At 34.4% G+C, this 23747-nt stretch overlaps 1 protein-coding gene across 1 annotated transcript in view; it reads right to left on the reverse strand.

Annotated features, from left to right (window-relative positions):
- Positions 1-12661: 12661 nt before the first annotated feature.
- The window catches only part of LOC124366150 (zinc finger protein 260-like), a 39332-nt gene continuing 28246 nt past the window's right edge, over positions 12662-23747 (reverse strand). Inside the window, exons 7-11 of the mRNA XM_046822473.1 lie at positions 23264-23466; positions 19795-20002; positions 18827-18971; positions 17249-17411; positions 12662-14762 (exon numbers count right to left, since the gene is read on the reverse strand). Of these exons, the coding sequence (XP_046678429.1) occupies positions 14489-14762; positions 17249-17411; positions 18827-18971; positions 19795-20002; positions 23264-23466 (993 nt within the window). The 3' untranslated portion in view covers positions 12662-14488. The remainder of the gene's footprint in view (positions 14763-17248; positions 17412-18826; positions 18972-19794; positions 20003-23263; positions 23467-23747) is intronic.

Below are 23747 nucleotides of genomic sequence, written 5' to 3' on the forward strand. Positions count from 1 at the left end.
TTGTGATCTTAAGGAAATAATTTTACAGTGTAACACAATGGCTATTGTTATGAAATGGATTAAAGTTTGAACCAAACTGAAATGGTTTTATTCAACTTAAAACGAAGCTACATTTAGATAAATCGATTTACAGAAAGTAAACAGTAAGCATAAATAATGAGAATAAATAAACAGCTCTTTTAAGGCAGAAAAGATATAAGATAATACCATATTCACCCTTCCTTTATTTAAATATAGTCTCTGAGATATGTAGGGCTCTTCTTACTCTGGAGGAGTGACGGATTGTTGACTGCTCTAGGTGATGTGTTGACTGCAAGTCGTCATAGATACAATACTGCTGTATCATTAGGTTCAATAGGGGCCTCCTCTTGCTGGTTATTATTCAATTCTTGGCTACTCCTCCTTGTTTGAGGTGAGATACAAACTTGATTTGTGTTTTTGGATGCAAGATCAGAGTGTGAAGATGCTGGTATGTATAAAGAGTCCCTTATTTTGTAGAGTAGCTTCAGGTGGCGCTGCAAGGTTACGGGTTGATATAACTGCTTCTCTCCGAAGGTTGTAGTTGGTGCGAGCATAGTCAGGGTTAGCTTCAAGTTGTGCCTGCGTATCCAGAGATTCGTATTTGTTACTTCACACTTGTCTCCTAACCAGTACCGGACCAGGATTCATCAGCCACTGCGGTTGGGATGTTCCTACAAAGACCTTCTTGGATGTTTGAAAAAGCGTTCGTGTGGAGTTTCGTTTGTGGCACTGTGGCATAAGGAAAAAATCAGTGCAAGTCTTCTGGAACAACACATTCCCATTGTTTTGTCTTCATTCCTTTACTTTTCAGGATAAGTGAAATCGTATTTCAAATGATTCCGTTGTAACGCTCTACTTTAGAATTACCCTGAGAATCATTGGGTGATGAGCGACTTTTGGCAATTCTGAATGGTAACACATCCTCTAAGCTTTGATTACTGAAGATGTGGATGTATGTATCTGAACATCGAATAGCAAATGGATATCATGAAAACTCATCGGCAATGGTTAGAATGTATTTGTTTCGTGTAACTGAGAGAATAGGTTCTGTGAAATTAATATTTAGTCTCTAAAAAGGTGCCAGAGCGTTAACTAATGTAGTTGTAGGTTTGCGATAGAATCTTGGCTTCATTTTTGCGCAAACGGTGCATGTAGCAGTCATCCTACACACATCCTCTATAGAGTAGGGAAGATTGGGGATCTTGTTTTTCAAGAAGTGAAACATTCGTACAATATCTGTGTGCATCTGATAAAGTTTTTCAGATTCCCGAGTTGAAAGAGAAGAGGAAACATGAAAAACAGCATCTGCTACAACATTTTCTTTCCCAGATTGGTAGACACTAACATAAGAATATAGTGCTAATATAGTCTCATCAATTGTAATCATACTGGAACTCACTATTTCCTCTTTTAAAGTCTTGAAGGCAAATTTCGCTTCACTATTTAAAGGGAATGAATTTATGTTAGTGAGAAACCGAATCTTCTAAGATAATTTTTGTATCCACTTGACATAGTAAGATGTATACCAAGATCTCGGTAAGAGTTGCATTATAATTTGGGTCGGGAAATTATAAAAGAGACTTGAATCGATTTGGATCAGGGCGCATAGACATGTTTTCCCCAATGTACCCCAGAACCAGAATGATAGTTTTTGAGAATTTACATATGTGTTTATTTACAGTGAGATCGTATTTATTGATTGCTTCCATGAATCTGGAAAGATTACGATCATGTTCAGCCTGGTTTTGACCACCAATAGTGATGTCATCCAGATAAGCAAATATATCTGAGATTTTTTAATTCTATAATCTGATCAAGAGTTATTTGAAAACAAGCTACACCATTAGCAACGCCAAAAGGAATACAAGTGTAATGGTAAGTTATCTGTTAGTTTCAAATGCTGTGAATGGTCGTTCTTTAGGAAGTATTGAAATTTGATGATATGCTTCATTTAGATCAATTGTACTACTGTAAATACTTTCTTCAGATCAATTATTGTACTAAATACTTTGTACTGAGTAATGGTTGATACAAATTATTCTATATGCGGCAAAAAATATGCGTCGAGTTGTGTTAACCTGTTAACAGTTTGCGAGTAGTCAATGTACAAACGTCTCAAGTGTCCATTATTGATGACAACTACTTGGGCTCACCACAGCGTGCTACTGGGTTCAATTATTCCTTCCGAGTGCAGTCTTTTAACTTCATTTTTTATGAACTTGCTGTCTTCTTTAGAGTAGTGATGAGACTACATCATCGGACAGATTACTGAATAATAGTGGTGGCTGGACTTTGGCACTAATAAGGTTATAATATACATTCAAGGGTGGCCGTCCTCCATCAAACTTTAACTCTACAGTTGAATGTTGGTGAAGAATATCATGTCCTATAATAACATCAGGGTATAAATCACATAGAATTAGGAGTTTGCGGGTATTTATGTCCGTTATATTCCATGTCAACAATACAATGGCTGATTGTAGAAGAAACATGACTGGTTGATGCCATAGATATTTGATGCTTCATTGGATATTTACGAGTGTTGTATTTTCTAACAACAGTCTCAGGTATAAAACTATCAGAGCTCTCTGTGTTAATTAAGGCTTCGACTTGATTTCCATTGATAACCAGGGAACTGTTGCTTTGGAAAGACATTTTTTAGATGTAGCCAATGTGGATGATGTCATGGAGTTTACTTCTGTCCTTTTGCTTTGAAAGTGTTTGTCCTTATTTAACTAGATTGATTTGTAGAATTAAACACTGTGGCCCAATGTCCCTTTTTCTCAAATATTGCAAATAGAATCCTTAGCGGGATATCTGTTTAGTGGGTGCCTAGGTCGTCCACAGAAATAACATTCATTCTTCTTAAGTGAGGAGACTTGATGGGAAGACAAATCAGTCTGATTCAGATTCAAAAGAGTACACATTTTTATGGTATGGACTTGAATAGCCTTTGGACTTTGGTCTCACCAACAATGCTCCTCCATGCCCTCCTTTTTTGGCTTACTCTAAGATTTTTCCTATTTTCCCCAGGTCTGCTATTGTCTGATATCCCCACCTCATTCTGGGTCTTCCTCTTGGTTATGTTTCCTTTGGTCTTCCTTCCCATGCTTTGAATGACCAATTCCTTCCCCTTCTATTAATATGGCCCAGTAATCTAAATTTTTTGCTTCTTATTAAAAAGAATTCTTGTCCAATAAAAAATTTAATTTATACTAATATAGTTACTTTTATTAAATGCACAGCCTAACATTATATTAGTTATTTCAAACTAGCAGTTACCGGTGGCTTCATATGAAATTTCATAGGTTTTGCACGTGAATGAGCACTTGTGGTTTGAGTAAGTTATTTTCAATACCAAAGTTCAGTTAGAAAATATGTAAAAAAGTGTACATTTATGGGTAATGTAATTTACTCCGCTTTTAGTAGTTTTTGTTCCAGAGTTAATTTTGCCTTGTTTTCCTGATCAAAAAAATATGTTCACAGGTTTGAGAAGTCTACATCTGTCAAAAAAAAGATCGGTCTCTAAATTTGTAGTAAAAGTTATATAAAACTTTGCATTTGATACTTACTTGTAACTTTAAGTATATAGTAAAAATTAGATAGTAACTTTGTATTTTATGTAAACATTACAATATTAACCAAGCACTGCATACTTAAAATTTTATAAAATGTACAGTTAAAGTAAATTTTAACTAAAACTTTTAATTTTGTATCTAGATAGTTTCCTACTCTGTGCTCAACAGCAGTTGCAGACAGGACCGTACTCAGCTTTGACGGGCTCCAGAAAAAGATATTTGGCCGGGCCCTGTCAAGTTCCACCACCGCGTCTGTTGATGCAGTCACTTCAAATAAACGTAAAATTGTTCCAAAACCGGTCTGAGTATGAGTCTGGTTACAGAAAAATTTGAAATAAGAAGTGTTACTATCAATCATAATCATAATAATATTTTTATTGCTTTCAAATAATTTTGCATGGCATTTTGCAAATGTCAATAAATTCAGCTAAAAAGCTTGCAGATTTACTATTCTAAAATTTATTTATTGCACACATACATATATTACATTACATTCTCTCACTCATTTATACATGGCATTCATACATCGGTACTTAGTTACGAAAACTAGTCCTCCCAGCGGCGTAACATGAACTCATCTACAGAGTAAAACACTTCAGACACTAAAAGTCGTATAATTGAACTTTAAACAATGTTGGGTTGTTGACATTTTTTATGCTCTCAGGAGACTATTAATTAATCTGACACCAGCTTGTAAATTTGTTGAAATGCCAGTCTTCTATGATGCATCCTGTAGCTGTCCCCTACCTTTAGTATCATACTTGTGGATATCTCTGGCCCGCACTAACTCACATCGGAATCAACAATATAGTGCTACATCCAGGATATAGAGGCAGGGTATGGTCAGAAAACCGTGTTAGGGAGCACGGGAAAAGCATTGCAGCACATCCCTCTTGGTTTCAATTTGAACATAATTCTAATGACTTACTTCTGAAGCCCCTGAAAACTCTGTTGAATCTGATCCTGGCACATCCACCCCAAAGGTATATGCCGGGGGGTATAAAAGGCCAAAATAGGTCATCTTTACAATGCCATAAAAGCAAACCTGTGCCAAATCCCTCATGGCAAAACCCCTAAAGCAACCATTGCACATACATGCTTAACATGATTGGTCCGAGTTAATCCTCTGTCGAGGTACATTCTTATAAAGCGAGTCGATTCCACTTTCTGTAGAAGGGTGTCCTTTACCATAGTAATGGATCGAATTTCATTAATTTGTTGAAGGAGACAAAATCGAACCTTGGATATGTTGTCAGCTCTCTTCAGTCTACTTTCAATATCACAGACTTTAGCTGCTTTTATGACTTTTAACAAATTTTAAACCACTCATCTTGAGATTCCCTAAATATGGAGTAGTAAAATTGTGATTTTTTTAGAGTGCCCTGGATAACCCATTGACTTTTTTTGAATTTTTATTTTTTTCCTTGAACATTTTGAATGGGCAAATGGCATCAAGATGTGTGGTTACAATTACTGACTGCGTTGCATGCCTCATTTGGGGATTGAAAATTGTTTAATAAAAGTCCAGGATTCCTTTGAAAGAGCTGACAGAGATAATAAACATTTCTGGGATGTAGAGACTGAATGTTTTAGTTTGGTGTTCCGGTTCTGGCGTCACTTCATGGATTACTATCCTCCTGCACAAAATGGTCAGAGATGGCGGTGTCCTATACAAAGACCTCAGTAGTTGAAATGTTTGTGATGACTTGTCAATGGCTGTGCTCGATGTAGCGGTCACTCTAGTGGGCAAGCTCACAGCCCACTCCAATCCGAAGGAATATAACACGTCTAGAAGCCGCTGGGTCATGGGGTCGGTATGGTCAATGTATTGACATCATTAGTTCCAGTGATTAGTGTTGTACAGCTATCAGGTGGAGGCAGAGTGTCGGACGTCACACTTAGAAGCTTCACTCCTGGCTTAACCATCGCAGTAATCCTAGGACGCAGGTCTATAATCCCCTGAAGTAATGCTGCAGATGGCCGTGGCTGTTACTCTCTTTGAAATATAATAAGTGGAAGGTTTTGTTGCTTTTTACAACTTTTTGTTTTCTGCTTATTTCTTGTTTGTTTATTATTAGTTGGTTTTTGTTTTGGTGTTTTAGAATTGGTGTAGTAGAATTGTTTCTGTTCTTTTTTCAGATTCTGGATCTGGTTGCGATGGGCATTTTTATTCATTGTTAACTTGGAGGGGACTATGCTTTTTGTTAATTTGCACTTTCTACTTGTGACTGCTACCTTCATATCATTGAGGCATTTTATTTCTGCTCCATAACCTCTACGGTGTTCTTGAGGCTAGTTATGAGGGTCTTATCCTGCACGCATTGAGTATTGTGACAAGCTGTCTGACGGTCACATTGCACCGTGATGTCTATGGTAGAAGGCGCAGCTGGAGGGGGAGCAGCTGGAGGGGGAGCAGCTGGAGGGGGAGCAGCAGCTAGTACTGGTGATGTCATCGGGCTGGTTGGGCCTTGTGAATTCATCACAAACATTTCATTGGTGAATACTCATATATTAGATTCTATAGAATGGTCCAAAATTGCCCTTACTCTATCCCTCAGTTTAAAAACATTTTCTATAAGAACATTATTTTCAGCCTCTAAGTTTTGAATACAAGAAGGATGCGAGGTACTCAATGTACTTGCAACTGGAGTGGTCTGGGAAGCAGAGAGAAAAGTAGAAAAGAAGGCTAATGGAGTCAAAGACAATTCCAGTGATGAAGGAAGAGCGGTGGGTGCGGGCGTGAGCAAGATGGTGCCTTACTCTATGCAAGCTTACTCTATGCTTTTAAGACTATAAATGTAAACAAATTGAAAGTAGTGGTTAAATTAACATAAAATATGGTTGTGCTTTGATAAAACAATGTTTACACAAAACAGTTGATTACGTACTGAACAAGCTCTTTAAATTAATAGGCCTAATATTTGTTTGCTGTAATACTACTTTACAGACCAGTGGGACGTAGCCTGGAGTGATTTTCGAAATAAGAATAGGACTATATGTTAACCAGGATCCTAAGAATGTCCATGTAAAGTTTCAGTACAATTGGTCCAATAATTGTTATGTGTCTGAGTACACAGACAGGCACCATTAGATGTTTATATAATAGTACAGATATACAAGTGAACTACCAAAAACAGAGCAAAAATTCAATAGTGTAATGTACAAATGCTTTAAGATGTTTAAACAATTTTTCATTAATGTTGTTTTTGTAGAACCAGTTACTTTTTGTACATACAGATATTGAAAAGAAGTGAGCTTTTAACATGTGCACAGTAGCTCCAAGGTTCTAAATGTTATCTAGTTAAAAAATTATATTCTATTTAATATGTTTTTAACCCTTTGCAGTCAGGACTGTCATTTAAGAAATGTTCTCTCACTTCTGGCCATTCTGGTTTCTTCGTCACGTTTCCCTAGCAACAACATAGAATATAAACAAAAATGATGAATGGCTTTTCTGGATATTATATGGGAAGAAGAAGAAATCACTAGTCATATGGCTTAGTATTTAATGTTTCCAGTGAATTAATTATGATAGTGATGGTTAGAAAAAGGAAGAGGCTAATGTAACTATTATTCTGAACCATCGAAATTAGTGCTATTCTTCTATTGCATTGCATTGCAGTTGCAACATATATCCGGTTGGGGAGGTGTTATTTCTTATCCCGGCTGAGTGAATAAAAGAAAGCAATAGACTAACACTAGAGTTAATTAAAATAATTATATAAGCAATTAACATATAACTTGAGAGTATATTTTTGTGAATACTCAATTATATTTTGTATTAACAATTTTATTGAGAAGTGCAATAGTGTCATACATGTTAATACAATGTTAGGTCAGTTAAGTAAAATTAGGCATACAAATTTTAATTAGTCTTTGCGCTGTGTTGACAGGATTCCTCTAGAGTGTGATATCTTTAATTATACTAGTTACACACATAATCAAATCAAAGGTGAAATTTAAGCCCTGGGTGCATGTTTTGAATTCATCCAAGCTGTAGATTGGATCTGCAAGCATCCAGTTTTATAATTGTGTCTTCAGGTACCCTTGGAGCACTCTGTCTTGAGTTCAGGTAGTAGTAATATGAATTAAATGGTCTAAATATAGCATATGAGAGTTTCTTTGTGAAGGCTTTCATTCTGTGCACTGGTAAGGCAAAGTCAAGTGAATTTCTTGTTTACTTGTTACAAAAATCAGCTAGTCTGTTTAAATTTTGTCCTGAAGAATACAGAATGGTTTTTAGGATGTAGACTGCTGGTAGTGTCCAGATTTTGAGACATGTCTACAACTAAGACTGAATGATCTAAGAATTAATAGAACAGCATTTCGATGATTTGCCAGTTACCTGTAAAGGCAGATCTCAGATCGTGGAACTAACCTACTCAATCAAAGATGGAACATGCAAAACAAGATCTATTCCATTACATGTCTCTAAAGGTGTTCCTCAGGGGTCAGTGTTGAGGAAATCTTTATTCATATTGTTTATTAATGATTTACCCACCTATATCAACCCATATAGCAAATGCTTCATGTACGCTGGTGATACTGTCATCTTATCTTCACACAAATCTGTGAACAATCTTGAGATCAACTCTTTCATAGCAGTGAATATGGCCCTTGACTACTGCAACAACAATGACTTGGACCTTAATGAAGAAAAGATGAAGTAGCTGATATTTGGAGCAAAGAAAAATGAAGTTGCTGGTATACCTAATCTTGAAACTAAAGGCCACACCAAACATCTGGGAGTTATTGTGGACGTTGACCTCTCTTGGAAGAACCATGTTGACATCCTCTGTGAAAAAACTGCTTACAATAGTCTTTTTGAGAGCCATATGACCTATGGAATCACCTTATGGGGGGGGGGGAGCTCACCCTATAGCAACTTAGAAAGGGTTTTGCTTCTCCAAAAGAGGGCAATAAGAACATTGGCTGGATTGGGAATACGTGATAGCTGTAGGAAAACTTTTCAAGATATGGGAATTCTGACAGTGGTTTCTCACTACGTCCTGGCAGTGATTTCGTCTGCTTGTACAAATGAATTTCAAAGACTTGCTGCTATTCATCAACACAATACCAGATTTGCCAACAACTGCAAACTTCCATTTCACAACACAGCATTGTACAGGAAGAAACCAGCATACGCTGGTGCCAAGTTTTAAAACCATCTCCCAAATGAGTTGAGAAGGTTGTAAAATAAAGAGTCAAAACAACCATAATCTCAGACTCCATTTAAAAAAAATGGCTTGCTCAACAACTATTCTACACTGTGGATGAGTTCCTGCCCTGGAAAAACTTTGACAAATATATTTAATGTAACATTGTTCTGTAAAAATGTGATGTAGTGTAATTTTTTGTTGCCTTTCAAATCTTAATGATTTTTTAATAAAGTTATTCTCTCTCTTTCTCTAACTACCTCGATGTTGCAGTTCTGTCATTATTCTTAAGGCACACTTCTGTAGAAAGAGGACTCTTTTTGGAATTTATTATTTGACAAACTATATAGCATTATGCTATGGCTTTCAAAAAGAGCATGGTAGACTATTAGAATGTGCCAAAATGGCTAGAAATATCTTTTTGACAAACAAGTACACTTGATACTATTTGCTGGCTCTAGTTCTAGCTTAATCTCCAAAAAAAGAAGTAGTGTGTCCTTTCAGATGACAGTGATTAAGCTAGTGACAAAGTAAATTGAACACTTTTAAATATACTACAAAAAGTAAATGGCAATATTGATAGTAAACAAAATTTGTTACTATTGGTCTATTTATGTTCTAGGCCTTTATTATAACTGAAAATATTATTATTAGTTGATGTTGATAACTGATGTAACTGTTTTAAGCCTGTACTTAAATATGACATCTGTAAACATTTTTACCCAGTAATATCTGCAGTATATTAAATTTTACTTCATCTTAAAAAATATTTGCTAGAAGTCATCTCTCTCCTCAGTGGAGAGTCTTCAGCTAAATTCTCCCCCCTTTCTCTCATTTCCTTATGGAAAACCTATCTTACGTAGACTTGGTCTTACATATTCATTCAACCTTGTGTTGGCAAAACTTCCACTCCTCAGTCAGTTATGGTGGCTTCTATTTACAGTTATTATGGACCTGAAAGTTCACCTATGAGATAAATTTTGAAAAGAAGGTCCTAGACACTCGAAACTCCGCACATAGGTTTGATCCAAAGAAGAATTTTATTGATTTTGAGATCAAAATGTCAAAGAAGCAGTTTGTCCGTCTGTATAAAATGGGTTAGTTTTTTGGCCTTAGCCTCTTAACTTATTTGCTGAGACAATTTTGAACTAGATGGAGAATTTTATTGATTTTGAGATCAAAATGTCAAAGAAGCAGTTTGTCCGTCTGTATAAAATGGGTTAGTTTTTTGGCCTTAGCCTCTTAACTTATTTGCTGAGACAATTTTGAACTAGATGGAGAATTTTATTGATTTTGAGATCAAAATGTCAAAGAAGCAGTTTGTCCGTCTGTATAAAATGGGTTAGTTTTTTGGCCTTAGCCTCTTAACTTATTTGCTGAGACAATTTTGAACTAGATGGAGCATGGGGCATCAGCATTTGCCTTAAGACCAACAATGTGTAGTGTTTTGTTCAAAATGTAAATTGTTTTGCATTTCAGACTTGTTTTAAGTTTCCCATAGGCCTGGGTAATCGTCAAACAAATCAAGGATATTTAAAACTGTTTACGGATATAAGTTGCGGACACTTTTATATTGATCACTCTGTACATAGAATTCATTGAAATAACTACATATATTCTACATTCTACAGTGGAAATTAGCCTACATGGGCAAGCAGCCTGTGCGTAGGCTAATTAGCACAAGCACAAAGTAACACTTTAAGTTTGTGTTTGTCAAAACTGACCTTGTTCTGAATGACGCTAAGACAAAACAGCAAAAATTGAGAATATATTGAAAAATAATGTAGGGCATTCTTAGTGTTACACTTACAGAGGTTCAGTAGCGAGTAATAAAGAGAAGCTCTATGGGGAGGGATCCATAAACAGTTGCTATGTCAAAAACTGAGCTGCTATCGTTGCTATGTCAGCACTCCATGAATGAGCAAAACGGCATACAATATATGCTCCTACAGTATAAACCATTGTGGTCTGGTAAGGCTTGGCACCAAGAAATGCACAAGAAAGGAATGTTCAATCCATAATTAGTTCAGTCAAGAAAGAAAGCTATAGTCAAGTATTCATAGATCTAAGAACTCTCGTATCACTCTCAATATTCATCTTGTTGACCATACCCCACACGCTTCCATACACACTTTCAAAAACACAAAGAGACATGTTTTCTAGATTAGAAATGCCTCTGACTACGAATTGTTTCTACAAGGGAAGTACTCTATGAGAAGAAAATCCACTTATGATGGTGCAAAATTCTTTAAAAACCTACCACAAACACTCAAGATTCCCAACCAAAACCTGTCCAAAAAGGAATTGACTGCATGGCTACTGGCATAATCTTTCAAAGGCTTAGAGAAGTTCATGACCTGAAGGGACAAAGAACTTGAATTGCTGCTGAACACCATTCAAGAACTCCAGACAATTCACTTACAGATGCCTTTACCTTTTATATACTCGTACAATGGAATATTATGAGATTACCACAGTCACAAGTTAACCATATCGGTTATGTAACTAGAGATGAGGGGGATATAACCCCCTAAATTCCCTGAACAATAAAAAAAAATATATATACATATATATAACAGAAAAATTATGTGTTTTAAATACAAAAGTTGAACGTTTTACTTTGAATTAGGCCTGCCTAATTTATTTAACCCTCCTACTGAGAGCCAGCAACTCATTTTGGGTTCCCCTAGATTCACACTAATGATCAGCAACTCATTTTGAACCACTAGTTTTTAGAATCAATTTTCTTTGTAAGTGCTAATACTTTTTCCAGTGCAATATTCAAATTCTACCTATTTTGGTAAAAATAAATATGTATAATAAGTGTACTTTTACTTAAGCATGTCCATTTTTTTAAATAGTTTACAAAAACCCTTACAAATCGATAGGAGGGTTAAATTTATATTTATTTCATACCGTCTGGTGTAGTGTGTTCTTCAATCAGATTCATCCCCCAAACCCCATCCCTCCAAGTCCCAGTTACACCACTGAACATTAAAAGGACAGGTATAAAATATCTGTTTTAAGAAGTTGGTGCTTTTGTTGTTGTTATTGTTCTTTTAGGACAAGAAGCTCATAAATTGCACCTAGTCCAATAAGGATCTTTGGGCTGCTTCTGGAGTGACAGGATATTCAAGATGGGTAAAGAATTCAGGAATTTAGGGCACTAATCTCATAGTCAGTCATGTCTCCTCGAAAGAAGGGAAGGCCAGCTCTGAACCAGCCTCAAAGCAGGTTGGGAGTGGTAAACCCTTGTTGAGGCTAGCAAGACCTCTGACACTTAGGGAACGAACCCTACCAAACCCAACAATCATCTCCCGCAGTAATTACCCATAAGGTTGCCCAGATTTAAGTGACTCATCGGTTTTTGCTGTGCCCAGTGGTAGGTTCAACTAGAAGGTATAAATAAGCCAGACGTGATCCCTGCTGGGTTAAGAAGTTAGTATTACGCAGGTTTATTGTTTTCTTCAGATTAAAAAATTATTGAGATTTGTAAATATCATACCTAGGAAGTACTTTTTTACAATTAAATTCATAAAATTTGAGGAAAAATTATTTTTGAAAAACTTTTACTTTTGAAGCTCTATTAAATTTTGAGCCTAATAAAGTTTTCTCATATAAGTTATTTAGTGGAAAAATACTTGTGCAATTTAAAAGCAATAATATTATTACAATTTGTGTCTTAACTCACGTTCTGGTATGCTTAATAACTCTCTTGTTTAACTATAATAATTGATATATTTTGATACATTTTTTTCAAACAATACATCACTTTTTTGGTCAAAAATTATTCTTGAAAAGTATATATTATATTTACAAAAGTGAACCAACAAAAAGAAACAAAAAATGAAACACTTCCCAATAACCACTGAGGATTTCATTTAAGGATGGCTAAATAAATCCCACTTTAATCATTGAATATTGTTTAATATAAAACAAACAGAAATTATTCTCCACAAATATTTACATCAATTACACCAAATTAACAACAACCTTTTGATTTGGAAGACTAATATGTATGTACAAAAATATAACATTATATTAATACTGTAAAATAAATACTGCACTGAAGTTTATAACGATAATCAAAGTAAAGTAAGAAGCTGCTGAATCGTGTTATACATAAATTATAAATAAATATAAATTTTTATACAAAATTCTGTTATTTTACAGGTCTAATATGGTAAATAAATGTACCAGACAACATCACATTAATGCTAAAACTATATAGCTGCTTTTCTTGTGATTCAATTTTACAACCATTCTGTAATGTCAGAATATTTTTATATTGGTTTGTTTTGTTACAAACGATCAAAGTCCATACACCATTTTATACACAATATATGAAGAAAAATAGCTGACTAATTTTGTTTACTGAATTAAAAATGTAAATTTTGTACCCTAAATAATTCATGCAAAAGTAAAAGTTGTATTAACTTAATAATAACTAATTCAACTCTGAAATCTGATATGTTCATTTTTTTTTTATACTTGCAAAAATTACTTGATTTAATATTTTATATTCATACCTTTGTGTATAATTACCAATATGTATAATTTGTATACAATGATCCAAAAGACTGTAAACTGCCATAAATAACTTAATACTAGGTAATAATCATTACATACAAAACTTTATTGCTCTACGTCTTCGTTTTTTTGCTGTTCAGTACTCCATACAAAATATACCTTATATATTTTAATTTTAAAATAAAAAATTACTTTTGTGTATTATCAACATTTTTCAAGAAATAAATTTAAAAATTTTATTATGCTTGATCAGAATAGAATCTTGTTTCATAAACAAATAATCAAATTTATTTTATCATCCCAAAATTTCGTTCTAAAGCGTAAGGGTATTATTGTGATAAGAAGAGGCTTAATCCCACTTTGATAGCAAGAAAGTACTATGTACATGCAAAATACATGTAGTTTATTTAAACCTAATTTTTAGCGTCAGGATTTCATGACACTGACTGAAAATACAATATTTATTTGGTGATCTAACACCCTTGAGAATGAGTTTTGTCTTCAACCACTTACGACATTCAAATTAAAATTAGTTTATCACAGCCGTTATAGTACACAGTTTCTGTAAAATCCTCTCATATAGTAAAGAATTCAAGTGTAGTCACTAGTTTACAGATTTCATGACTATGAATTTGAATTGAAAAAGAAAAATGTTGTAGTATGAGTGCTTAAATTTCTTGTATTCTCGTTTTACTACACCATCAAGGATTCTTTGTACTTTGGACTACAATTCTATATAGTTAATCCCATGTTGTATTTAAGAAACAAACTATTCCAAAAATATTTTTGTTTTGATAAAAAAAATAACTTTCAAAACAAAAACCTTTTACTTAAAAAAAGTCTTTGCTTAATTCATGTGCTGCTTGAATGATTTCCCTCTTTTTTCTGAGGAGGTGGTTCACAATTACTAACCAATCATATCTAACTTAAAACTATTCTTATAGCCTTTATTGAATTCTAACAGTTGTTTCACTGATAGCTTTTCCATTTTCATGTATGACAACTAGACCAGAAAGGAATCATAATGCTTTCAGATGTGCATTACATCATAAAGCGTCAGCAGAAGTAAGGTGCAGAATTCTGCATATTGCCAATGAACAAACATGCTGATATTTACACTCCTCTTGGAGCTGTAATTCAATGTGGATTGATCAAACATGTTCCTGACTTGTGGTTCCAGGAGAAGAGTAGTCCATCTCAGATTCACATGCCCATGACCGTCTCGTAGCTGGTGATGACCACACTCTGCGGAACAGTCACCGATCTCACCATCTGCAACGGCTCCTGATAGAACTGCATGCTGTTGTACAACTGACTACCAGGGTTGTCAACTTGCAGGATCAGTGAAGAAGGGTACATATCCACACCGGAAGGCTCCGGATGCTGTTCCACTCTTGGCAAGTCCGGAGTCGCTACTATACACTCACTATCAGCTGGTGCCGTATCAACTAAATTCTCTCCAGATGGGTGGATTTTCCTACAAAAAAACAAATTTCAGATTTCGTAAAATATTTTTCTCCATGTTTAGTGTATTACAGTTTAAACGATCATAATAAGGTTTATTTAATTCTAGAGAAATGTCAAATCTACAATCATATCTCAAGGGAATTTGAGAAATCTACAGAATTACTGTTTGTTTTGTTTAAAAGTATATTAATTTTTATGTGGAGTCGTCTGCCAATGAAACCTTTGGTTTTGAAAGGCCTTGTCCCAAAAATAAAAATTATATTGGATAAGAGTTGTTATTAATAATTTAAAATTATTTCCAATTGCTTCAAGAGTCTTCAATGGAAAACACTGTTTTTGGAAACCCAGTTATCCCCATAAACATCAACACATCAACAGCTCTCTTATGGAATCCCTTAGAAACATGGGGACCATACTTCAGATTGGTGACTTTCTGTTTTATTGAAAGAGAAAGATTCAACATTTGTGCAGCTATAAAGTTGACAAAAAAGCTACTTCAGAAACTTAAAAAAAACCAAGCTTAAAAAAGTGAAAATAATTGTTGAACATCACAAAAGTAAACTAACAATAATAAAATGGCTTCATAGAGACTGATATACTTTTTTCATCCTACCATACACACACATAAATACTGGGTAGTAATAATCTGGAAAATAGGAGATAAACCCTGTTCTTGTGTATGATTATTATAAACAAATGGCAAATGTAAATGATATTTGTTATCTTGTGCAAATATTTTTTATTGAAAAGAACAGGAGTACAAAATGGTAAAATAAATTATTTTGAAAACTATTTAATGCACATATATTGGATTCTTATGGAGTTTAAGAAATCCCAAATCTTGATGACATGAACCAACACAAAGGTTAATAAAAAAGTATGAATCGCCAGGGCTAATTAAATGTCATGTGAATGTCTATTTACAGTGTTCCTTCAAAATGTGTGCTGCCTGTGGAATACGTTTTTGACAGCAAGAAACATTTCAGCAACAAAATTCACTGACAAAAGTGAAGTGTACAACCACATTGCGATCAGAGGCATTGAAATGTGTAAGTGGGTAGGAAACTTTCAAGGATGGACGGAAAAATGATCATCATGAATCATAATCAATGATCTACATTTTAGTTGATGCCATGGACAAAAAGATCAATTAAGACTGGCAATTCACAATCTCAATCTTAACATTGGAATGTGTGTAGAACAACATTGGACAATTGCCATTAAACAATTAGTGATTATTGGTAAATCTTACTAATACAAGGTGTGGATAGAAATTACCAGATTAGTATTGGTGGAGTCACAAAACAAATGCAATAAAGCTGAATATCGTACAGCCGATTATGTGACTCCCCCTTCCACCCCTTCTCGAGTTTTCTATGGCTCCTGTACTTATTCTGCCTGTAGTGTCAGTTATAAGCAGTTAACCTTTTCTATCTGTGTTGGAAAGTATTAAGTATCAAGAAAGAACGGTATCAAATTTCTATTCAACTTGGAAAATCTGCAAATGAAACATTTGTAATGTTACAAAAAGTGTACTATGAAGACAGTTTATCACAAACACAAGTGTTTCAGTGCTTTTAACATTTTAAAGATGGCCACAAAGACACAAGTGATGACGCACCATTTGGCAGACCATCGTCGTCAAAAACTAATGCTAACACTAAAAAGGTTGGTAAGCTTGTTCAACAAGAAAAGTGTTAAGCAAATTATTCATGAAAGTTTCAAAATGAAAAAGTGTGTTCAAAAATAGCTCCAAAGTATCTCACACCTGAACAGAAGGAATGCCATAGAATGATTTGTTCTGACATTTCACAAAGCATCGAAAGTATCTTCCTTCTTAGAAAACGTGATTACATACGATGAATCATGCTATTTTACTTACGATCTCAAAACTAAATGTCAAACGATAAATTAGAAATCCTCTGCTTCTCGATGGGTAAAAACCATGAATGACAAAATCAAAATTCAAGGCCATGATGAATGCGTTTTTTTATATCAAATGGATCGTGCATATTGATTGGATACCGGAGTGAATCAAAATTGTCAGTGAAGACTTTTTTGGTGGAATACCACATCCCCATCTTATATCATCAACCCTGATCACCTGACGAGGCCCCCTGTAACATTTTTTGTTCCTTGTAGTCAAGTCAGCTTTGAAGGAATGCAATTTGAGACTATTGGAGCAGTAAGAGAAAAAGCGATAGATGTCATGAACAAGGTTACAGAAAATGATCTGCAGCATTATTATACACAGTGGAAAATTCGCATGAAGCGGTGTATAGTTTGAGGAGGAGAATATGTTGAAGGGGATAACGTAAAATTGGAAATATCTGTCACTGAAATTTGTTTTCAGCCTCAGTCTGCTTATTTTCTAGCCACATCTTGCATATCAGTAATCACTAATATTAGTAGAATTATTGGTGAAAATGTTAGCAATCATCAGTAAAATAACAAAATTATTGGATGACACCACTCTGTGATTAGTGGCAGACAGACCTGAGATGTATCCTGAGGTCAGGTTTGTTGGCGTACTGCTTCCCACAGACAGGACATTTGTGCCGCTTCTCTCCATTGTGACGTTGCAAGTGTTCCGTCAACTTGGCCTTGGACACAAACGATTTGGTACATCCCAACCGGTCACACACAAACGGTTTCTCCCCTAAACAATAAACACAGTTTATAGCACCTGTTATAACGAAAAAGAATTCCTGAACATGTATTATGATTTACTCCTGAAACAGTTAACAATTTAATTAAATTTATGCATACAATTTACGACCTTTGAAACTAAAAATAATCACAGAGGATTAATGTGTGATATCTTATTATACATGGGTCCTTTGTTCATGTTTGTTTTTGACAACAAAGGTTTGTGAAGAGGAATTTTTTTAACTTGTGAATTTTCAGTGAAAAAAATCAGTACCACAACATTTCGATACAGATTGTAGATGCAAATCTGATGTCTTACTCACTTGATAACACATAACTACAATCTAGATTAAAATAAAGAAACTATACCAAAGCAGTGTGATACACATAAGTCAGGACTCACAACAGATTTTGTGTGTCTTTTCCAACTATTTATTATAAATTGAACTGAGTAACATTCTATACACCCAGCAGGGATCACTTCTGGCTGGTTTATACCTTCCAGCTGAACCTAACACTGGGCACAGCAAAAACCGATGTGTCACTTAAATCTGGGCAACCTTATGGATGTCCAGGAGCGGCACATCACTAACCGCAAATGTCGAGATTCTAGAGTGCAAGGGTAATTCGATAAGTCAACAAGGGTGTGCCACTTCCTGCCTGCTTTGACTGGAGAGGCTGGTTCAGAGCTGGCCTCTCCTTCTTCCGGAGGGACATGACTTTGAGATTAGTGCCCTAATTCTTCCTCATGTATCTCAATAGGAGGCGGCTCCTACCCCCTAACCTCGCCCATCCTGAATATCCTGACACCCCGGAAGCAGCGCTAAGGTCCTTATAGGACTAAGTGCAATTTATAAGCTTGTCCTAAGAGAAAAAAAAAACATTCTATAGATCACAATAAATTTGCTCGCAATAACCTATGCCGAAAACCAACTGGTAACAAATAATAAATTGTATTAGTCAATGCAAAAACAAGATTGAGAAAAATCAGGGAAAGGGGTGAGCCATTTTTATTATTGGTTCATTCTAGAGTTCTTTAAACCATACAGTGACTGCATTAATTTCTTCTGTTTTACCCCTTAGGTTACCTATTCAGTTCTTTTTTAAATATTGGCAAGCAAAGTAGCCTAATAACACAATGACAGTAAACGTAATTTAAATCAGTCACCATCTGCTTGTGTCCAAAAATTGCTGCCGAATAAAATCAATGGATGTGTTGTACAGCTTATAAATCTAAATAACTGAAATACAATTGTACTGTTAAATAAATTATTATAATATGGATCTTTGAGTATCTAGTAAAACATATTACACAAACTGTATTGGATAGAATAAAACTACTTTGACATTCTCTCATTACAAAATACACTTTGAAAGTAGTAATAGTAGGAAAGTAAATAATTAAATACAAACAGCCCAACTTACCCGTGTGAGTTCGTACATGGAAGGTTAATTTCTCATTGGTGGCAAACAGTTTGGAGCAGATGCGACACTCAAATCTCTTCTTGTTGGTGTGGAACTCGAGGTGACGAGACAGACTGTCTTGAGTCATGAACTTGTGTCCACACACCTAGACCCAAATATCTTTCAGCCAATACAGAAAAAAGCAGGAGCAATCAAAAATAGAGCTGGTTTACACACATCATGAAATTTGAAGAATTTGAACTTGGAAATTTATCTGCCAGTGTAATGTCTTTGCCTCATATGCTAAGGCATTTCAGATTTGTATTCAAGAGAAAAACATATTATATGAGATAGAGGACTTACATAATCCTCTAAAGAATCATAGAGTGCATGAGAAAACTTCAGTACCAGAGGTATACCAACTTAGAATCATTCAGTGATCCAAATATCAACCATAATTCTACACCTAAGTACAGACTGGTGGACTCTACTAAATGCTTATCTATTTAGCTTTATCCTTTTTCAAATGTTTACAATACCCTAGGCAATATCCTTTTACTCAAAGTTTTTCACAGTTTTTAGTTAACTTTAAATAAACTGATACAATAGAGATTCAAGGACCAACAGAAAGTATCAAAAGAGTGCAATATGCGATAACATGGGCGGATAAACAGTGGAATGGACTGCTATTTTATCCTATGACCCCAAACTCAATACAGTTCTCCTTAACCCAGGAGAAACCTCAGTCAACTATTTTCTTAGGTCAACTTTCAAGAAAAACTCTGTGACTTCTATTCTTCAACCAGAAGAAATCTATGTACATGAAAAATCTCTAAGAATTTTCTATCAAGAGTTATCGCATAGACGGTTGGACAATGACACGATTTTAGCAAGACCTTGTTGGGTCCTTAATAATGAAAAAGTAATTGGTGTTTAATTAGAATTTCTGTAACATTTTTTAATACACTCCCTTTGCCATGAGCACCTACCTGACACAGAAACTTCCTCTCCATTCCATGGACCTCTATCTTGTGGTTGGTCAAGTGTATCTTCTTGGGAAACAACTGACTGCAACCGTCAATGTCGCAGACAAAGTGGTCCTGGCCGCTCTCATGTCGGTTGACAAGGTGTTTCTGCAGAGAAGTGCGTCGCTTGAAGCCCAGCCCACATTCCGTACAGAAGAAACTCTCCACTCCTCTATCAAATCAACAAGAAAACTAAGTATAATAATAAGGAATAAAAAATAAAACTAAGTATAATAATAAGGAATCAAAAAATAAAACTAAGTATAATAATTAATTGTAGTACCAATTCTTAAAAAATCAAATTCAATAAAATTAGACAATTTAAGACCGATAAGCCTTCTTTCGGTTTTCTCTAAAATTATTGAAAAGATTGTAATAATTCGTCTAGTCTCCTTTCTAAATAATAAAAGATTTTTCAGTACAGACCAGTTTGGGTTTAAAAGGGGAAGTCAACAGAGGACGCTCTCATTGACGTAACTAACTTGATATATGGTAGCTTAAACAATAGTAAATTGACAACTGGTATTTTTGTTGACTTTAAAAAGGCTTTTGACTTGGTAAATCACAAAATACTCCTAAATAAACTTGAGTCAGCCGGTATCAGGGGTTCCGCCTTAAGCTGGTTCAAGCCGGATGCAGTATGGTATAAATTGTTGGGGTGGGACGTTTAAATATCTAATTGAAAAATTAAGAGTTACGCAAAACTACTTCCTCAGAACAATTTTAAGTAAACAAAAAACTGACAGTTCATTTCCACTTTACGTTGATTTAAAAATATTACCGATTCAACATCTGTTTGTATATAAGGTGTTAAGAAACCTTCTTTATTAGAGGTGGGAATAATGGGAACCAAAATTTATTTTACTCTACCCGTAATGTATAACAGGGCACAATAAGAATTCCTAAAGTGAACAAAGAAATGTTTAGGCATTCCTTCCAATACCTTGCTCCTAAATATTTTAATCAAATACCAATTTCTTTTAGGACTTGTAATTCATTTAAAACAAATTGTGCTAAATTGTTCAATTGGATTTTATTGCAGGAAGATGTTAAGTTTTAAATTATGTCCTCAGATAAAATGTAGTTCAGTTAGTATAACATGAACTTGAATTTGTATATTTACATATTATTAGATTTATATATTTGTTATTTCATTATTTATTTGTTACATGTGTTAAATGATATATTGTTGATTTGGTACGGTTATTGTTAAAATGTTATTGTTATTGTTAAGATTTTATTATTGTTATTGATGTGTTACTATTAGTTTGATTGTTGTTATTCTGTGTTGAGTTATTGATATAATTAATACCGACATATATATTGTATATGATCTACAGTAAAATGATTGTGCATTCAGTAACAAGAAGGAAGGAAAAGATATATATTTGTTATTTCAATTATTTATTTGTTACATGTGTGAATGATATATTGTTGATTTGGTACGGTTATTGTTAAAATGTTATTGTTATTGTTAAGATTTTATTATTGTTATTGATGTGTTACTATTAGTTTGATTGTTGTTATTCTGTGTTGAGTTATTGATATAATGAATACCGACATATATATTGTATATGTTCTACAATAAAATAAGTTAGTGCACTCAGTAACAAGAAGGAAGGAAAAGTTAGAATTGGATTAGCTTACCCAGATAGAGGTTAGTTACACACAACACAATACTTGTATCACTTGTATTAATTACCACACAATCACAACTATTAATTTTCACAACACAGCCGCTTGTGGCAGTTTCAACAAAATATAGAAAAACACAATGTGGATAGGATAGTAAATTGTAAATTGATAGTTTAGTATAGTTTAATATTTATTTCTGATGAATTGTGTCACTAAGTATCCAGAGTAATGCCGGCTAATGCATGACTGAGTCAGGCACAATTTGGAAAAACCTCTGTCGGAGAGCAAAACTGAACATTGCTCTCTGAACAGGTTGGACAACCAATGAAAATCACTGTTGGCAGGCGTTATTCAACGATATTTGGATATTGATACAAACCTATCAGCTCTGGTTCATGTCGGTAGTATTAAAGAATAAATCAAATTAAAAGAAAACACTACAATTGGAGGCTCTATTTTAAATAACTACTTAAGTTGCTGGACTCTAGATTAAGGTGTCTTAATATTATTATTAAATTATATCACTGGCCACACTACTGGTAATAGTGGTCAGTAAATTCTGAAAAAAGTTATTGTGAATTATACTTTGTAAATTATTGATGGAATAAATTATTATTATTATTATTATAAGGAGTAAAAAAAATTCCGATAAGAATAATTTTGAATTTGGTATGGTAAAAGTACAAGACATTTATATATTTTCATAATACAAGAAATAATTCATTATTTTGAAGACCAGAATAAAAGTTCTCAAATAGTTATTCGATAAACTTTATCATCATCTGTTACAGATTCCAACTTTTCATTGTGTCCACTTTGGCTTTCTTCTTTTACTACTCATATTTCTTCTAGTGTTCATCCCATACGTCTCTCCTCGTCACAATACTAGATCCTAGTACCAGTATTAGATGGTCGATTTCAACAGCCTATGAAGGTAGCCAAAACTGCAACCCACGATTTAGAATCCATGCAACATTGATACAGGACCCCTTTGGTTTAGATTGGTCATTGAACAATGTATTACTTAAATGGATTTTGGCTATGATCTTACCTAGTAACAAGGCTATACACACAACCGATTATGTAACCATAGTAATTATAAGAAATATACATTATGATAATGTAATTAACATGTGAACACTCCCTATTTTTTTATTTTACGTTGCTGAGATATATGTGAGGTTCTCTACTACATTAAAAATTTACCATCGTGAGTGGCAGCAACTTGTCTATTCTCAAGAGCCTTGACCTATTAATTCTTTGCTTAAATATTAAAGTTGTTTAGTCGATAACTGCCTACACAGTAACTTATTGTTTTAACAAGAAATTATGAAGTTCCGTCGCTTTCACTTTAGTATTCGATTTTTGTTATTTCGGCAATTTTACATTTCCCAAACAATTCAGCTTTCATGTTTCATGCCTCACGTCAGACCTCCATATCCAGCATTGTTTTTAGATGAAAAATTAATGTTATGTTACGTTCTATTACACAAGCACTCATGATAAGTGACAGTGGGTTAGGACAGAAAAATTAGAATAATTCAAAATAAAACAAAATGTCTTACAATAAATAAACAGAGCAGTACAATGGATATAATCGTATTTGGAAGCTACGAATTTCTACGTTTTATTTACTATTTGCACAATTTTCTAATCCAATTCATCAACCTGATGTCACATTTACTTTCACCTTCAAAAACAGACTTATATGTTATTTCAATATCCCAAATCCGTAATATTTATCTGAAAAGAAGGAGAAAATGAAAGAAGGAGAGAATGTTTGATGAAAAATACATACTTGTGACACTTCTTCTTGTGACGATTGAGAAGTTGCTTGGTAGTGGCAACATGAACGCACAGTTCACACTGGTAGGGGCCGGCATGGCAGCGCGCAGCGTGATACGCGATTCGCCCCAAGCTACGATACACCTCACTACAAACGCCACACACGAATTTGCGGTGTCTCTGCAACTGCGCAGTGTCTGTCATCAGCTCCACTTCCTGCAACATTGCCACTATCTTCATTCTCTCCTCGATTTGAATGGAAACAAACAGGGCTAGCTCGTAGCCTCAGAAGAGTATCTTATGTACAATCTCAATTATTTTCCTTTATGTATAAACTGTTGACAAATAATCTTACTTTTACAACCACCAGAGTCTTCTAATGGAATAAATGTAACAATTATGAATAAATAACATACGTTTTGAAACAGCCTATTCAACAAAACCTTAATTAAATAAGAATGTAATAAAAACAAATTTGTCCAGCAGACAAGTAATTC

Source organism: Homalodisca vitripennis, chromosome 7 (genome assembly GCF_021130785.1).
Source record: "Homalodisca vitripennis isolate AUS2020 chromosome 7, UT_GWSS_2.1, whole genome shotgun sequence".
In the NCBI taxonomy this organism is placed as follows: domain Eukaryota; kingdom Metazoa; phylum Arthropoda; class Insecta; order Hemiptera; family Cicadellidae; genus Homalodisca; species Homalodisca vitripennis.